Consider the following 17432-nt stretch of genomic DNA (forward strand, 5'->3'; position numbering starts at 1 on the left):
AGATGATGACCGATCGGAAAGGACAGTTTCTGTGTCAGTCCCCGAAAATATCGATGCAGTTTATGAGATGATTTTATCAGACCGTCGGATTGGGCTAAAACGGATATCTGAAGCACTGAATATTTCATACGAACGCGTTCATCATATAGTTCACGTCAATTTGGACATGAGAAAAATTGCTGCAAAATATATCCTCAAATGTTTGAATGTTGACCAAAAGCGTGCAAGGGTAGAAGCATCTCGTTCGATCTGTGCTCGATTTTAAAACGATGTAGACTTCTTAAACCAAATTGTTACTATTCATGAGACTTGGGTACATTTCTACGATCCATAAACAAAGCAACAATCGATGGAATGGCGACACTCTGGTTCTCCAAGACCTAAGAAGTTTCGTGACCAAAAAACTGCTGGAAAAGTTCTTGCTTCAGTTTTTTAGGATTGCCATGGAGTAATCATGATTGATTTTTTGGATAAGGGTAGAACAATAACTGGAGAATACTATTCGCCATTACTGACCACTCTACGGGAAAAAATTAAAGAGAGAAGACACGTGAAAAGCTATCCAAAGGTATTTTGTTTTTGCATGACAACGCCCCTGCACACAAATCTCATGTTGTCATGCAAAAAATTCGTGATTTAGCGTTTGAATTACCAGAACACCGCCTCTTATCCACCAGCTTTGGTTCCGTCCGAGTATCATCTCTTCCAACTAGGAGGTAACGAAAGCTGTGGAGGTCTGGTTGCAGAGAAAAAAGCAACATTTTTTTAAAGGTCTAGAGACGTTACAGGTTCGCTGTAATAAATGTATCCAATTAATAGGAGAATATGTTGGGTAATAAAATATTTTGACATTGAAATTCTATTTGGTTCTATAGTAGGCTAAAAATTTTTCAATATATCTTCGTATTAACCTAAATAAAGCATACTTTCATTATCTTATACAACGCGTTCGATTACATGTACATTCCTACATACTTATATAGTAAGTTAGTTATTTGTATTGAACTTGAAAAATATTTCGTAGATATAATTTATATGGTAGAACGTTTGCCAGGTCAGCTAGTACAAATATAAAGTTGTACAGTTTGTAATAACGTGTATTAGTAAAATTTACAGGGCTACAAATATTTTGTTATCATTATCGTTAAATAGAAACAAATAATTTGCTAGATATGTTCGTTTCTAGATATCGAATCACGAAATAGGAATTGAAAAGATAAGTCCTATTCAGTAGTGGTATTACTGTCAGGCACGGTGAGGCGACCACCCAGGGCGTATGACATAAACTGGTCATTCATTGAGCAAGGAATATTTACTCATACTTTAAAATTTCCAACATAAAATCATCAAAAAAAAATAATCACTTGGCTACTTTGTCGAACACAAATAAAATCATTGGAATGATTGGTTTTAAGAACGCAATAAAAAATATGCTTAAACAAAGGCTGAAATCAAATTTTATTAGTTTTATTAATAAATAATGTCTTAATAATCAGTTATTTTAACGTTTTTCGTGAAGCAGTTATGAGGTAGACCTTTTAATTTCTCTCAAACAGTACGAATCTAGCTGTAACCACCACCTAGTTTTAATTTTGTATTAAATAATAACAATTATCTTCCAAAAGGGATAATTCATCTTAATTTCCCTCCTTCTACTACTTCTTGCTCTCTTCTTTCAGATCAATCATTCCTTATTCCTACCTCATCTATATCCAGCTTGACTTCTTGTAGCCACTTTTTCATTAGACGTCCTGAAAAGTTTTTTGCTTTCAGTATTTTTGATAGTGATTTCGCCGCTCCGGTATCTTTCATAATTATCGTATCTCATAGATTTATAGATGTTATGGTTACTGCTAGATAATCAAATTAATTAACCTTCTCGAGATTATAACCTTTTCCATTTGCTATCCATTTAGAATATTTGCTTTTATCTATGTCTTCGGAGTGCCAATTTTTTACTTCATCTACAATTATACTAAAAACCGTTTCCATCTCTACACGATGTAATCGGTGTATGCCATGCACTATACTTTTTGGTGAAAGAAGGGGCTGCTTTTTGGATTCTTATTTCTTTCTCTCATTACTATTGATAATATAATAATAAATAGGGTGGTCGAGAGAGGATCTTAGTCTTAGTCCTTTTTCCACTATAAATTAATCCGATAAATAGTGTCCCATTAAAATTTTGCTGTTTGTATTTATCAAATTTATCAATTTTTTTGGTATTCCTACCTTTTCATCTGCTTTGTAACAAAAAAATTCAGAAATACCGCTATCTGATTCAATATTTAAGAGTAATAAAAAACTATTTTGACCTTATTTAAATGAATACTAATTTTTATAAATTATTTAAGAGGGTTGAAGTAAGTAATTTCAAATTATGCCATTCGTAACGTATGGAATTCAAATTCATATAATAATATATGAGAAGTTAATGTTAGTTTCCACATTTAATATTCTGAATACGTTAACAATGCAGTATGAATATTAAAAGACCTTCAACAGTTTTTTTGACGTTTAACTATGTAAACCCTTTTGACCTCCACCAATGTATAAATTAATACATAAATCATATTGAGTTGTCTATGAATTGAACTGAAAATGATTCCATCGTCGATTTATTCCCATAAAAACGAATATAATTCCCTCGGGAAGTGGATTGATATTGCTACCGGTTATTGCCTGTATTTCCCACTATTTCCGGGAAACAAGGAGGAAGAGTTTTCGACTGGAAAATTGAATAAAATTATTGCCGTTAATTTTTCTCTTAGGAAATACGTGGTGATATAAAATTATAGTATTCTAGAATACCTAGAATATTTTTCTAATGTATCGTAATGAGGAATGAAGAGTGGCATACCCATCGTTCTAGCAATCGTGCATTGAACGTTTCGACACCGGTGATTCATTATATCATCATTATATTATCATTATGTGATCCGAACGATCTCGATCATTTTGCTTGATCAGTTATCAAGAGGTTATCAATATACAATTTGAGATATACCGCCAAAAGTATAAAATCAATTGTTGTTTGCATGTACGTAAAAGCAACTAGGAGACCAAGAGATGTCACAGAAGCTATCTGAATGAAGTGGTTAGTCTGTGACTGGACTAGTGCCTTAGATAATCGTTTCGTGATTATGGAAACTTTAAGAAATCATCGCTGCTCAGCGAAATCACTTAGAAAAAGTCTGTAACGCCAGCGTAAGTGGAACGACAGTTGAAATTATAGAAAAAAATCTTTTTTATAAACCAGCTTTCATTATTTGTTAATAAAATGAACTAAACTAGAAATTTGAAAAATAACCAAATCTAATAAGAAACATGATATATACAGCATTTTTGAGCCGCTTAATGGCAAATATTAACGGACTACGGCCAGAGAAACAAAGTTTGCTGATGGTATAGAGAGAATCGTCAGGTCCTACCGGACTGTCTGTGCAGGAGCTGCCCTAGTGATGGCGGGTATAGTTCTTGTAGACCTCCTGGCTTACGAGCGTAAGAGGATATACAGAAGCAGCTCTGATATAACACGACAGGATGCGGCAACAATCGAACGCACTAGAACAATACGTACGTGGTAACAACGATGAACAGAAAAGAAATCAGCTGAATGGACGCGAAGATTAATAAAAGACCCCAAACTGTGGACCGGAAGGAAGTTTGTAGAGGTGAACTTTTACATTACCCAGATGTTGACTTGACATGGCTACTTCAGAAGGTATCTTTACAAAGTACAAACACCTGAGTGTACGTATTGTGGAAACGACTCAGATGATGCCGATCACACGTTCTTCGTGTGTTACCACTGGAGAGAAGAGATAGAGGAGACTGTCGGCAGCATAAATTCTGATAATATAGCCGAGGTGTTGCTGCACAAGGTAGACGACTGCCTCGTATGACGATATCATAATAACGTAACAAATAGAACATCATACACGGACAGGCCCACCAACCAGAAGTAATAGTCCCTGGTTGGACGGAAATGACAGAAGAGGGCGGTTTAGTGTGTAGACCAAAGGGAGTCCCACATATCCATCAGCTTTACTGGTAGAATCTGTTACTTGGAATCCGCATCTTGAGAAAATAAGAAATATAAGACTTTATAAGTTCATTTTTACCTTTAACGATATCTTAAAAAAACTACCGATATAGTGGCTGTACTGCTAAGAGCTCGAGAAAAAATAATTTATCTACAATGTTGTCAGATGCCCATTTTTTTTTTAAATTTAGTATAAATTTCCCTGTTATATCACTTAATTAAATAAGTGTACATTTTCAGATAAAATTTCATTTGCTAAAAAAGTTCCTTATAGCATACGGTCCACTTCTACCCTAAAGTTTATTGTACACACAGCAAATATTCTATATTTTGGCCGACTTGGTAAACCAGGCACTCTCCAAATAGTTGAAATGATTCATTCGTCTCTAGAGACAACAAATTATGATTACGCAGCTTTGTCAGAGAATTAACAGACAGGGAAGTACTTTCAAATTTCAGCCCCCTCTAACTGATGAACGAAATTTTAATTATTTTATTCATTTTATATAACTCTGGAAGTATCAGCTCGAAATGACGTGCAGGTTATTCTATTAAGGCGGACTATTGGAGGCAGCTAGGACTTTTTCTACGAATATTTGAGTTCATCCTCAAATCCAGACTTACATAGGCCTCTTTGGTTTGTGAGAAGAGGACTATCAAAAAACGGCTATAACGACTCTAAAAAAAGGCGAAAGGAACATCAAAATCAACAACGATGGCTACACTAAGGGTTTTCTTCTTGAACAAGCCGAAAAACTAAAGACTAATGGACTTAACGAGCATACCTATTTGTAAGGAATTTTGTTGTCAAGTATTCCAGTAGGAAGGAATGGGACCAAAATAAGAACAACCTGAATGGTTCCAGATAAATCCAAAAACAAGCGAATTTGAAAGCGCATAGGGGGTGGAAGACAGATCGTTTCGTTATGATGGTACACTTCTGTTGACTATATTAGCGTACACATGAGTTGATAGCGGAAGGGCGGTAGAACTAATCTGGATCTCTAAACAATAAAATTTCCAACAAGCTAGATCTTACTGGCAGATTAAGAAAAACTTTAACTGAAGGAAAGGGTTAAAACCAGCCCCAGATATATGGATAAGCCAAAATTTTCATAACATGACACAATTTCCTTTAATTAAGCGGCGAAAATTCTGCAGCTGAGCAAAAGGGAGTCAAAGGCTCTGGTAGATCTGATTACAGGTTTCGCATAGATTGGCTATTACAGATACAATACTACGCTTCTCGGGAAAGCTGACTCTATGTAATAGAGGACAGTACGATACATATGCTCTGAGACTGTCAAACTCTTATTACCTCAGGGAGGAAAATCCTGGGCTTAGGTCTATTAGAGAACATTTTTTTTTAAATCTATTCAGATCAGATGATTTAGGAGAAACTACACGGTTTAAGGCGAGAGTGAGAAAATAAACTAGGAAGTTAGGACCAAAAAAGCCTTCACATTCCTTCCAGTATTGGTATTAATGGTATCTTCTATAGATCAAGGATGTCTCACAGGAAAAGCAGAATCTCATCAATTGAAAATCGAATTGCACATGAGAGCAAATTATGACCATATATTTTTTTGCAAAATAGGCTCATAATTTGAACATGCAATTCTCTGTTATTCTTTTTAAAATATAAATATGTAGGATATATTCATATTCTAATAAGACTGAGAAAGAATTGCATATTCAAATTATACTTTTTGAGGAGTCTGTTTTGAGAACAAATCTATGGTTATACCGGTTTTTATTTTGCCTCCCTCTAAATTCAGGCCCATTAGTGAGCGTCTAATTGCTGAAATTCTGATATTAATTAAGGACGGTTTTTCCCTTCGAAAAATATGTGATTAACAATTCTCTGTGTGAATCACACAAGAAGTGCCTTCTTGTTTCAGTTCTCTGTATACGATCTGTTGAGGAAACACAAGCAGGTATTATAAGAAATCTTCCTTGTTTTAGCATTAATCCTTCTAAAATGCAAATTTTCTTGAAACAAGCCAATGAAAGTTAGTCCCTGTTAACATTGTATTGTCGTTTCGGCTTTCAACGCCCTCTGCTTACACGTCTTTTCAAATTAACTCAGAGGATTTACATTATGCACAAAACAACACTTCCTAATTGGTCGCTTAGTTTATTGTACTCATGTTGAAAATTCTATATATAGGGTGTTTATTTAAAAGCTTATCTGATTATTCAAGTAATTGTTGGATTATTCAGATATGTATTTAAACTTCGATTGCTTGATAAAAAGCTTGCAGGACAAAGATGAAAAACATAAATTAGCAAAAACTGTAGATTACATTAAGTATCAAATTTAATATTTGTTAAAATGTTTTTTTTTTCATTACACTAGTTTACAAAATTGAACTGTTTTTATACGCCAAAATAGACCTAAAAATGTCAGAAGAAATATTATATTACGAAATAATTTCTTCTTGCAGTCAAATATTTTTTTAACTATCGAACGTGGTGTTTGGTGGTGGTTATTGTTTATTCGTTCCCTTCAAACGACAATTCAGAATCAGATTGATTTATAATGTCGAGCAGAAAGTGTAAACACAGTTCTGACCGTTTTTGTTATATTTGTGGACGGTTTATATTTCCAAAAAACAAAAGACACATTGTAGTTTCGTTGAAAAGTGCATATCTTCATTATTTTGGATTTCCTGTTGTAAATCAAGATAAAAATTGTTATGTGAAAGCTAAAGTTTTATTATATAAGCCTTTTTTATTAAATATAATACCACCATTGACGTCGTTGAATTTGGAAAATTCTTAAGGCTTATTGTGGACAATTCCTTGAAATGGTAGTTACATATTGCCACCTTATCTAAAAAAGTTTTGTTTTGCGTTGAGATGAGTTTCCAAAGAACTGAACTTATCTCCTCAACAGTCCTTTATGCCCTTATTGAGTCGCATCTCCGATATGCCCTTCTCATCTGGCATACGTGTGGTGCGACTCAATTTGAGCGAATCTTCAAATTACAAAAGAGAGCTGTTAGATATTTACTTGTACTAAACAGCAGGGCTCATTGCAAGGACTGTTAGGCGCATGTTTACTTTTTGCTGCATCAAGCAAATAACGTTATTATGTAATAATATAAGGTAGTGGAGGTAAATATGATCCAGCGGGTAATATGGCCCAAAATCGCTAGCACAAAAAGTAAAGTATTTATTCGCAGTCTCACATCTGCCGCGCTAAGCACATGCTGGTATAAGTTTTCCTCTAATTTCTTAAGCACGTTTTTCTGTAAGAATCAACGTGAACGCAGTACCCAATTAAGAGATGTAAGTGTACGTAGTGAAGTAGCTATATACAGAATATTTATTAAATGATGAAATTCTAAGTGTTGTTTTTACTCATTATGTTGTCTGGATCTACTTTCGGTTAATATGGCCTGACGATGTGATAGGTTATATGGCCATATAACCCGCCAGGACCATATAACCCGCCAGTGGAATGTATTACCTTAAAACTGTTTTATATTTTTTTTGCTTTAGATTTGATTATTTAGATTTAGATTTGCTTTAGATTTGAGATGGGGAAGATTTGCAAAAACCTGCTCAAGCATTGGTCTCAAGACCAACTTGAACAAGTAGTAGCAGCTGTCAGAAGCGGAAAATCTCAAAGAAATGTATGTTCTAGATTCGAGGTACCAAGGCGCACGTTATGGCGATATTTAGTTCAAGACTTGTCAGAAAAGAAACTGGGTCGTCCAAGCATATTTAATCAGGAGAGAAATTTTGTGCAACGGATTAGGCGATACTCTCAAATTGGATTGCCTCTCACTCCCAAACTTGTGCGACATCAAATGTTTCGATATTGTGATATCAACCACATTCCCAATAACTTTAATAAAGAAAAACAGCTTGCTGGAAAAGACTGGCTTGCTTTGTTTTTAAAAAGAAATGGCGATTTGTCCGTTCGCAAAGCACAGCCTATGAATCCTGCGCGTGCTCAGAAATTTAACAAGGCAGTTGTGAGCGACTACTTAAGGATAAACCCCAAAATATATACAACATGGACGAGAAAGGCTGCCGCCTCACTATACACCATCAACAATGCGTTCTGTCCGAGAGAGGAGTGCGGCGAGTTTATATGGTTGCGCCTCAACACGCCGAAAATGTAACAATCGTAGCTTGTTGTAATGCTATGGGCAACTCCATTCCACCTATGATATTGTTTTGAAAAAAACCCTTAAACCCAGAATCTTGCGATAATTTGCCTCACAGAACTCTGGTAAAAATGGCACCTAAAGGCTCTATGACGACACAACTCTTCAATGATTTTCTAAGACATTTTTCTCAGTATAAATTGAACGGGTCTACACTGCTTGTGTTTGATGAAGCTACAAGCCATTTAGATTTTACCTTTTAACTTTATTCTGTTTGCCTTCAAACACAACGCACGAGCTCCAGCCATTGGATAAGGCTGTGTTTTGCTCTTTTGAAGCAAACTGGGATCAGGAACTTTTGAGATACTGGGATACCTTCCCACAAAGAAGCCTGAACAAGAGTAGGTTCAACATAATATTTTCCCGTGTTTGGCCCAAGTGTATGACGCCGGAAAATATTGTGAGCGGACTTAGAGCTATAGGATTGTTCCCTCTAAATCCTGACGCAATACCTGACGCCGCATTCGCACCTTCTTTAGTAACACATAGACCCTTGCCCCATGAAATGAATGAAAGTCTTTTGAGTTCAGACGATGAAAATGTCCCACTGGCGACTTTAATTAGAAGAAGCAAACCAATTCCTCAACAATCTTCTCCAACTAAGACAATGAATACCCGACTCCTTCCGAACGAATGTTGGAGAGACTAGAATTAGGCGAAAGGCGTTAAATTATGAAGCGCAGTAAATAACAAATAGCCTTTTCACGGAGGAACATACCCAAGGAGTTAGGGAATATCCAACTTCGAAACTTTCAATTCCGTCAACTTCCAAACAACGAAGTTCGATCCCACAGTCCGCGTGTAATCAAGCTACACAGTCATGGTTATGTGCAGCTTGTGAAACAGAAGACCAACTTGGTATGCGAATGTGTTCAAAATGTTTTCCTTGGTATCTCGAGGAAAGCCTAACGACGATGAAGAGTTCCAATGCTGTTGTTCTGCAGGCCAGTAACGGTAAAAACATGAGATGAGAATCATGGACATTTCGTTTATCAAATGCTGCAATTGCCAAACCGACCGGCGAACGTCATCGAAGTTGAATACGTCGATTAGACATTTATTCAAAGATGTAGGTTGATTTCCGTAACGAGCTCAAGCCGGGCACCAGTAGAGACACCAATATATGATTGCTAGGCTTGTGTATGATAGACAATTTTCGACTATAATCTACTAGATTCCAGATTCATTAGATATACTATATTCCAAAAACCACTGCATAGTGCCCGTATGACAATTTGGTGTGCAGTGTCAGCACACTTTGGGATTGGCCATACTGTGGTGACCTCACTTGTCCCATATCTCAGAAGATGGAAAACTAGTTACTGACCATTATTATAAAATTACTGTAGGAAAGTATTAGAGTATTAGAGACAGTATTATCACATTTTCTTGATCTTACACCCCTGGATGCCTCCCTATGAGGTATGTTGAAGGAAAGTGTCTTAAGCGGTGCAAATTCTCCCAGAACTTATAATAATTCACACCAAATCATTTCTTTTTCAAGGGATATTGCAGCAACTTGAATTCTCGAATATGTTTGGTTTGCAGTGGCCGTTATGAACGCTATAGAAATAATATATAAGCGGTAAGTATTTTCTGCATTGTATATCGAATTAAGTTTCAATCTAAGATTTTCCAATAGTATTTTCGTCTCGACTGAAGTATAATACATAGAAAAGTCAATTTGGAAAGTTTTCCGTATGAGTTTCATGACAACGGAACAACAAGTTAATACCTTTATTTTGTGGATAATTAATAATGAAATCATTCAAATGTCAGATCAGATACATAAAATTTACGACAAAGAAATCCATTAGAGACGGAAAATCAAATCTTCTGTACAAAAAAAAGAAAGTTTGTTATTTTCGACGTTGTTATAGCGGCAAATATTTCATCCTGCAGTAGGAGTTGACATCGGTAATCCCTTAAAATATCATCAGATACACGATTCTCATTAAAAATAATCCCAGTGGAAACTGATTGGAGCTCGTCTCGGTATATATATTTCTCTAATACAGGATTATTACTTTTGGGTAATATTCAGATACAAAATTTTCGTTACACCAAACTAAAAAATATCATGGTAACAATAATTAAAATTAAAACAAGAGAAATATCCGTCAATTAATCTCATACTACATGAAGTTTTATTAAAATACTAATATGTATTATGATATTAATAATGTTTTTTTTTATAATTCAATTCTACCTGGGAACCGAATCTATTGGGTAGGCATTAGATTTTACGCTCAGACATTTCGCCTTAGTTAAATAGCTCAATTCACTACTTTGAAAAAATACAATTCATTAAGCAAAAAAAATTAGTTTCAATAATCAGACTGGTGTACTCGGCGAATATCAAATTATTAAGAACCCAATTTCAGTGTAGAAGGTGCCCTAAATACTAAATCTTATCGTATACATAAATAACTATAAATAATTATGAAATCAGTAGACAAGGATATTTATGGTTGTTTAAAGTCACATCAATATAAGATAAAAGTATTATTGAGTTTAATTCTACATGAGGAATTTCTTGTAAAAAATTAAACACGAATAAAAAATAACGAAAAAGTATAATCCTAATGCGAATGTAAACCTTACAAATTAAAATGGAAACTCAAAAGTTTTCACATTAAAACATACATCCGCATTCTCCGTTGGAACGTATTTTACTTAATTTGCTTTAAAAGCATTCTGACTAATAAAGTATCGTCGAGGGATAGGATCCATTAGAGAAGCTGAAATAGGTAAATTTGTATATCTGCAAGCGTTTAATAAACTAGAAAAATGTAGATTCTAGAAATCGTCGAAATTACTAAATGTTTTTTATTTTTTATTAAATCTAGAGAATAGTAAACCACTTTCCAAATCTTTATTACTAGTTTTAGATGATACATTCACACCATATTAACAACTCGTCAAAAAATCACATTTAACTATGGAAATTATACTACAGTTGTAGAGCTTCCCGTGGACCCCTAAAGGGGCACCTGGATCAGTCTAGAGACTGGTAATTCCATATAATTTCATATAACGATAAAATTGTATGCTTCATTTTCTTCACTTCAGAATTGGATTAAAGTGAGTGAGAATTTTGAGTTATTTTACTAACCACAATTTCCACTATATCAAGCTTGTTTTGATAATCAAGGCTCTCGGTCTCTGAACAATAAAATTAGGTACCAATATACATATAAGGGTGGTAATTAACCCCGCATAATGGAAATTGATAAATTATTAATAAAAATTGAAGGCAACAGTACCTTATGTCAAATGCAATGTGAAAATAAGTATAGCCAAAAACAGAGGATGTGAAGATATTGATAAAATAATAAATGCATTTTATAGTTTAACTTGTATTCGTCAATAACTTCCCACACTTAAGGATCATTTAATTATTAGTTATTCATATACACAGTGTTTTGTAACGATTTTCGTATAAAAATGGCCATCATATAATTTGACCAAAATGCACTTTTTAGAAAATTGGTGTTGACTTATATGCGCCACAATGTAGATATCTGTATATTTTTCAGATTATGTACATTTCGTTGCCTACAATTCTTGCCAAAACTTATTATTGATAATTTTAATAATAAACAGTTGTTACTCTGAAACCTAGCCCTGTATATAAACTAGTTGTATATTATATAAGAGATGAAAAGTTTTAGCCGACAAACTTCAATTTTATAGAGATAGGTACCTTATATTACACTAAATGAGACAAAAAAGTTCGGAGATCCCATTAAATTTCTTGTTCAACAATATTATTTAAGCAAATCTCAATATTTTCAAATAAAAAATGAAATCATCATTATAATATTAACTGCGTTTCCTACGCTTCCGCAACCCGCATAACAAACTCGTATTCGAAGTTGCCTACCTGTTAGGAGTCATCTCTTGCTGTTGCGCGGTGACTTGGTGTCTGCCGCCAGTTTTAGCCGCTTGTTTATGTCTTGAGAGAGCGAAGAAGAGCGCTAGAATGGCCTTCAACTTGCCATCTCGCAGTTCTTGCGCCGAAACATTCTCGATACCGGCGACATGCTGGCTGTGAAGAAACGATAAACACGCGTTGATATTTTCCAACTGAAACAAAATATAAATATTATTACAAACACATCGGGCAAACTAGTTTTTGAACTGGTCAGGATATACGACTTACAATAGATAATGATAATTTATGGTAAAAGCCACCAGAAATAGCATAGGTGGTTGAAAATTCGACTAGATACCCGGTGGGACTCGAATTACTATCAGTCGATTGCATTGATGTGTTGTGTTTGTCAAAACATTCATACAAAATGAAAGCTATTGACTGTTGTGCATAATAATAACTGGCGGCGCAAGACTTGAACTTAATGTGGTCAAGATACATTTCGCGTGTTCCTCTTATGCTGCAAGAAGGAGGGATTATAAAAAGAAAATAATGGAAGAAACAAAAATTTTGTACTCATTTTCTACTAAATTTTCTAATAATTTTAATTTAACTGCTAAAGCTGAAAGTCTTTCTTGACCCATAGTATTTCTTTAATAATTTTTAATTAGTTGTAATTTTGGAAAGCTCCCTAACAAAATTTTAATGACAATGTTAATATTTGGGTAAATTCCTTTCAAATCGTTCTCTATGATATATTGGAGCAGATGTTTCACGTCTTTAATGGAGTTGGGTAAATTTGGGATCATACTTTGTAACTCTTTATACAACTCATAAAGTTGGAAGTCACTGCATCACCTATTTGAAGGAGTGTGTATGAATCCTGACGGTTTTTGAGTATTTACCTTGTTCATTTGGTAAGCGACCGTGGTAGCGTTAAGATCAATTTCTCCCGAAATTTTTAAAAAACGGGATTTAGCCAGCCTAAAGGAGCCTTCCGCCGATTTCAAAAATTCTGGAATATTAATTTGTTAATTGACGTCCAAGAAGAAGTAGATATAAGTTCCCTTCGTTAAAAAGGTAGGTAAGATCTTGTTTTATAAAAGCAGAAATAGTTCTAATTACTGACATATGAACTAGATTAGGCTACCTTTTTATATTGCAATCAGGAAATGTAAAAAAATTAAGTTATAAATTATTTCTTTTAGTAGTCTATAAATTGGAGAAATTTTTCACAGATTGTATTTTGTTTTTAATTTAATTAGGGACCTTGTTTTGGACATAGGACGTTTATTGGGGTTTAAAACTTAGACGACCTTAATTTGGATTTAACGTCAAACTTTGACTCGTGGAACTACCTAGTCAGGGACAATTGGATCCTGACCTGCATTCCACGGATGTGATCCTGTTTGTATTCTCCTGACAAGTAGGGAGTCTCATGTGTTGTTAAAGGTCAGATCAACTCTTATTAGTTTTTTTGTAAAATTTATTTCATTATTTCCTGTAAACTAAAACTTATGAGTTTTGCTGGTAACTTTTTTTAACTTGTTTTTTTAATAATTTCAAATATAAATCATTTTATTTTATTTTCAATAAGTAGCTTTAATCCTAAAGATACCTCAACCTATTTCTATACTTTTCTCAGTTTAGGTTAAAAACTGAGTGGCGCCCCATTTGGAACTTGAAAACATACCAAATTTCCGTACATATTAAACACAGAAAAATCTTGCAACGAACCCTGACAACAGGCATTAACATGATGAGCTTAGTCGGAGCCCAAAATGTGACCTTTTAGGTTGCACTCCCACTGATGATTTTTCCGAGATAATTATTAAAACCATGCTCCACTAGGTACTACAGCAGTTCGCAATCCTCCAGAATGGATAACATCAGAAATATTTTTTACTTGGTATAAAAAATTCATCAAAATTTCCAGAGCTATTTCTGATAACTACGTATGCTGCTTCTACATGGCCAAGTGAGTCATATTCAAAATTTGGAAGTGATTGATCTACCTCGTGAAAATGGACTAATTATACTCTGCTTTCCTACTCAATGGAATGCAGCCTCCAGACGTAGCATTTATGAAACCACTCTGCCATTATTATGATCATGCTGTTACAGATTGGTTGAAATCACATCCTGGATGTGTGGTAAGTGTATTCCAGATAAGTGAAATATTTGGTAATGCATACGTTCAGACGGCTATAATGTTCACCGGTATTAATGCATTTACAAAATGAGGTATATGGACCTATAACCAAAATAATTTCACTGATGATGATTTTACTTTTGCCAAAACTACGAACATATAAAATATTGCAGACTCATAGAGTGTGGAACATCATAGGGTATCAGAAGCCGAAGGTATTCAATCTGGAGCAGTGCCATGTACTACATCTACTACAACGACATCTTCCACTTCAGCTAGAACAGAGTTAATCACCGAATGTTACTAGCATGTCATACCAAATGTGGATAGAACAATCGTCCCAGAACCTAAACCTAGTATTTTGCTTCTTCTGAACCTTTCATTCGTGCTCAAATGTCTATTTTTTCCGAGGTAAAACAGCCATAATAACCTCATCTCCTTAAATAAATGAGCTGGAAAGTTTGAAAAAGCCAGGGAAAACATCCAATTCTGATTATTCTCGCCGATGAAGATCTCGAAGAAGCACACATTTGTTTGTTTTGTGAGAAAGTTTCACCTCCTCCATTATGCTCCAATTTCATTACTCCATCAGAAAAGGAACAGAAAAAAATTGAGCACCGTAATGAACTATTTCTTGCTCAGAAATATCAGCATTGAATAAAATATTTGCAAATATAAAAGAGTGTTTACTGAAAAAATGATAGCATATTTAGAAAATACTTGAAATAACTTCCCCAATTTATTTAAAGTAATTTAACTCCTGCTTTCTATTCCCGCCAGTTGGGCGTCTACAGAAGGGATTTTTTCAGTTTTGAATTCAAAATAGTAGAAAGAGAGACACAGTAATAGTATGTCATTAATAAATGTTTAGATTTATATTAACCTAAAAATTGAATTTATACAACAAAGCAAACTCTTACTTCAGACAAGACATTGTTAAAAAATTCAAAAAGTACAAAGAAATGAAGTGTTTGTAAAAATAAATGAGGTAACAAATTATGACAAATGTCGAACCAGAAGGTCGTTGGAAAATTAACCATTAACTACTGTTGAAGCTTATTTGGAACATAATTAGTGAGGTTATATACATATGTGAAAATGGAAAATGAGGTGAAATGAGATTAGTTTTATTAATAAAAAGATCATGTTTCTGAAATCTTACAGTTTTTGATGAATAAAGTGAGAACTATTGATATAATTAACGAAATTGACATAAAATAGATAAAAAACGAATGAAATAATAGTCCATAATTTTTCAAAAAACTACAGCAATTGGAAATAAACCATTCCTCAATAAGAGTGTGGCTAACTCAACATCTTCATCTTAGAAAATTTGATTTGAAGAGTAAAGTATCTTTATTTTTTGAAATTCATAAAAATGTTATAAAGTAAAGTTGTTTTGAATTGAAAGTTATACACAAATATGCAATTACAGCCATTTATTATGAAAATTCATGTTTTGTACTCTCCGTATCATATATGGAGAAATTTTTTAGGCAGTCTTCAGAAATAATATTTTCAAAATGGTTTCCATCATGAAGTAGTCCTCGCTGATGAACCTACTGTTTTAAGTAACCCCATAAAAAATTGATATCTAATGGTTGCATTTTAACTTTCAGACCATGCAGAAGTTTTTATCAAGATTATCAAGAATAACTTTTCCATAAAACCATATAGTTCCGACTTAACAAGAGAGCTTTCTTATTGGGAACGTGGCAATGAAACACCAAAGTGGACTAACTTTGATATATTTTCTGAGCTATCGCATATTCATGTATTCATCCACTAGGACCGAAATTATGGTCAAATAAAATATAAGATATATGTATAAATGGTTAATTTAAAATACATAACTATTTAGATACTCTAAAATTGGTTAATAAATAAAAAACAGATAAAGTTACATTAACCTTTTTAATTCCACTTCCATGAAGCAACACCAACTACTTTAACCTGTGAGTAATAAAAGTGTTCGAAGAATTTTAGTCGTATTAGGATGACTGTGCATGTTTTGATATGAAGATTATAAATAAACGTTAGAGTGTATTATTCACGTTTCCTATAAAAAAAAAAACTGTTACAAATGCAAGGACAACTTGAGTATATTATCATTATTTCATCAAGATTCAGAAGTCATCTAAGTAACGTGAATTTTTTTAGAGCACAAGAGCGACCAAACTTGATTACTCTATAAAGCGTAATTGATAAGCACATTTTCGCCAAATGTACTATTCACCCGGAACTGAATTGATATGAAGTATCAAGAGAGTTAATTCACGTATAGTGCACGTGATACGGGTTAAAAATGCCAAAGCCGATCATGTAACTGCCTTGCCGCAATTAAGAAATAATTTGCGATTTAATACAGCAGATTAATAATATACCTTATAAATAATTATGCCCAATTATTATCACAAATACATACAATGTAAACGTGAAGTTTGGAATAGATATAAAATGAACGTCCAAAATATGAAACACACTCATTTAAACATCAGGTTTTAATAATCCATCCGTTGATCATAGTTTTATCATATATGTAATACTTCTATATGGACAGTTTCTATAAGTGGAGGGATAGTTAGTTATTATTTTCTCACTACTGATATTTTAGAGAATTTTCAAGCAGACACGGTAAAGATAAAGTATCTCGAACGAGAGAGAAAACGAATACTGTCAACACCGTAACGTAGAGACGTTTTCTCCCATAAGAACTGTCCATATAGGCGTATTTCATATATGATGTTTACCAAAAGAATTATTTAGAAAAGGTAAGGTTAGAATTCATTTTCCATGATATTCTCAATGATCCATTGCGTGAGCTTTGAATTTAAAAAAAGTCAAAAGAGTTGCTACCAAGAAGGATATTTATTGGCAACGTTTATGTCCAAAGTCAAATCAAATTCTGGTACTTGTACCTAAGATATTGTTTGATGTACAATTTTACTGATTCGATAAAATAACCAAAGTCACAGAAGGTCTGATGGTATGCAGAAACTTTGCAGGGAGGAATAGAGGTTGTAACCCAAAGATTCTAAGGTGGATGTACATGGCAATTGTGAGAACATCACATCATCACATATGGGGCAGTGGTTTGGGGTACTAAAACTGGTCTGAATAGCACGAAGAAGAATAACTAGAAGGTACAAAGACTGGCTTGCTTATGTGCAGCTGAGT

The 17432-nt window shown here is 34.0% G+C and overlaps 1 protein-coding gene across 1 annotated transcript in view; it reads right to left on the minus strand.

The window, feature by feature from the left end:
* Positions 1–17432, minus strand: part of LOC130899764 (protein sickie) — a 551159-nt gene that overhangs the window by 269469 nt on the left and 264258 nt on the right. Inside the window, exon 5 of the mRNA XM_057809948.1 lies at positions 12113–12315. Within this exon, the coding sequence (XP_057665931.1) occupies positions 12113–12315 (203 nt within the window). The remainder of the gene's footprint in view (positions 1–12112; positions 12316–17432) is intronic.

This window comes from Diorhabda carinulata, chromosome 11 (genome assembly GCF_026250575.1).
Source record: "Diorhabda carinulata isolate Delta chromosome 11, icDioCari1.1, whole genome shotgun sequence".
NCBI lineage: Eukaryota > Metazoa > Arthropoda > Insecta > Coleoptera > Chrysomelidae > Diorhabda > Diorhabda carinulata.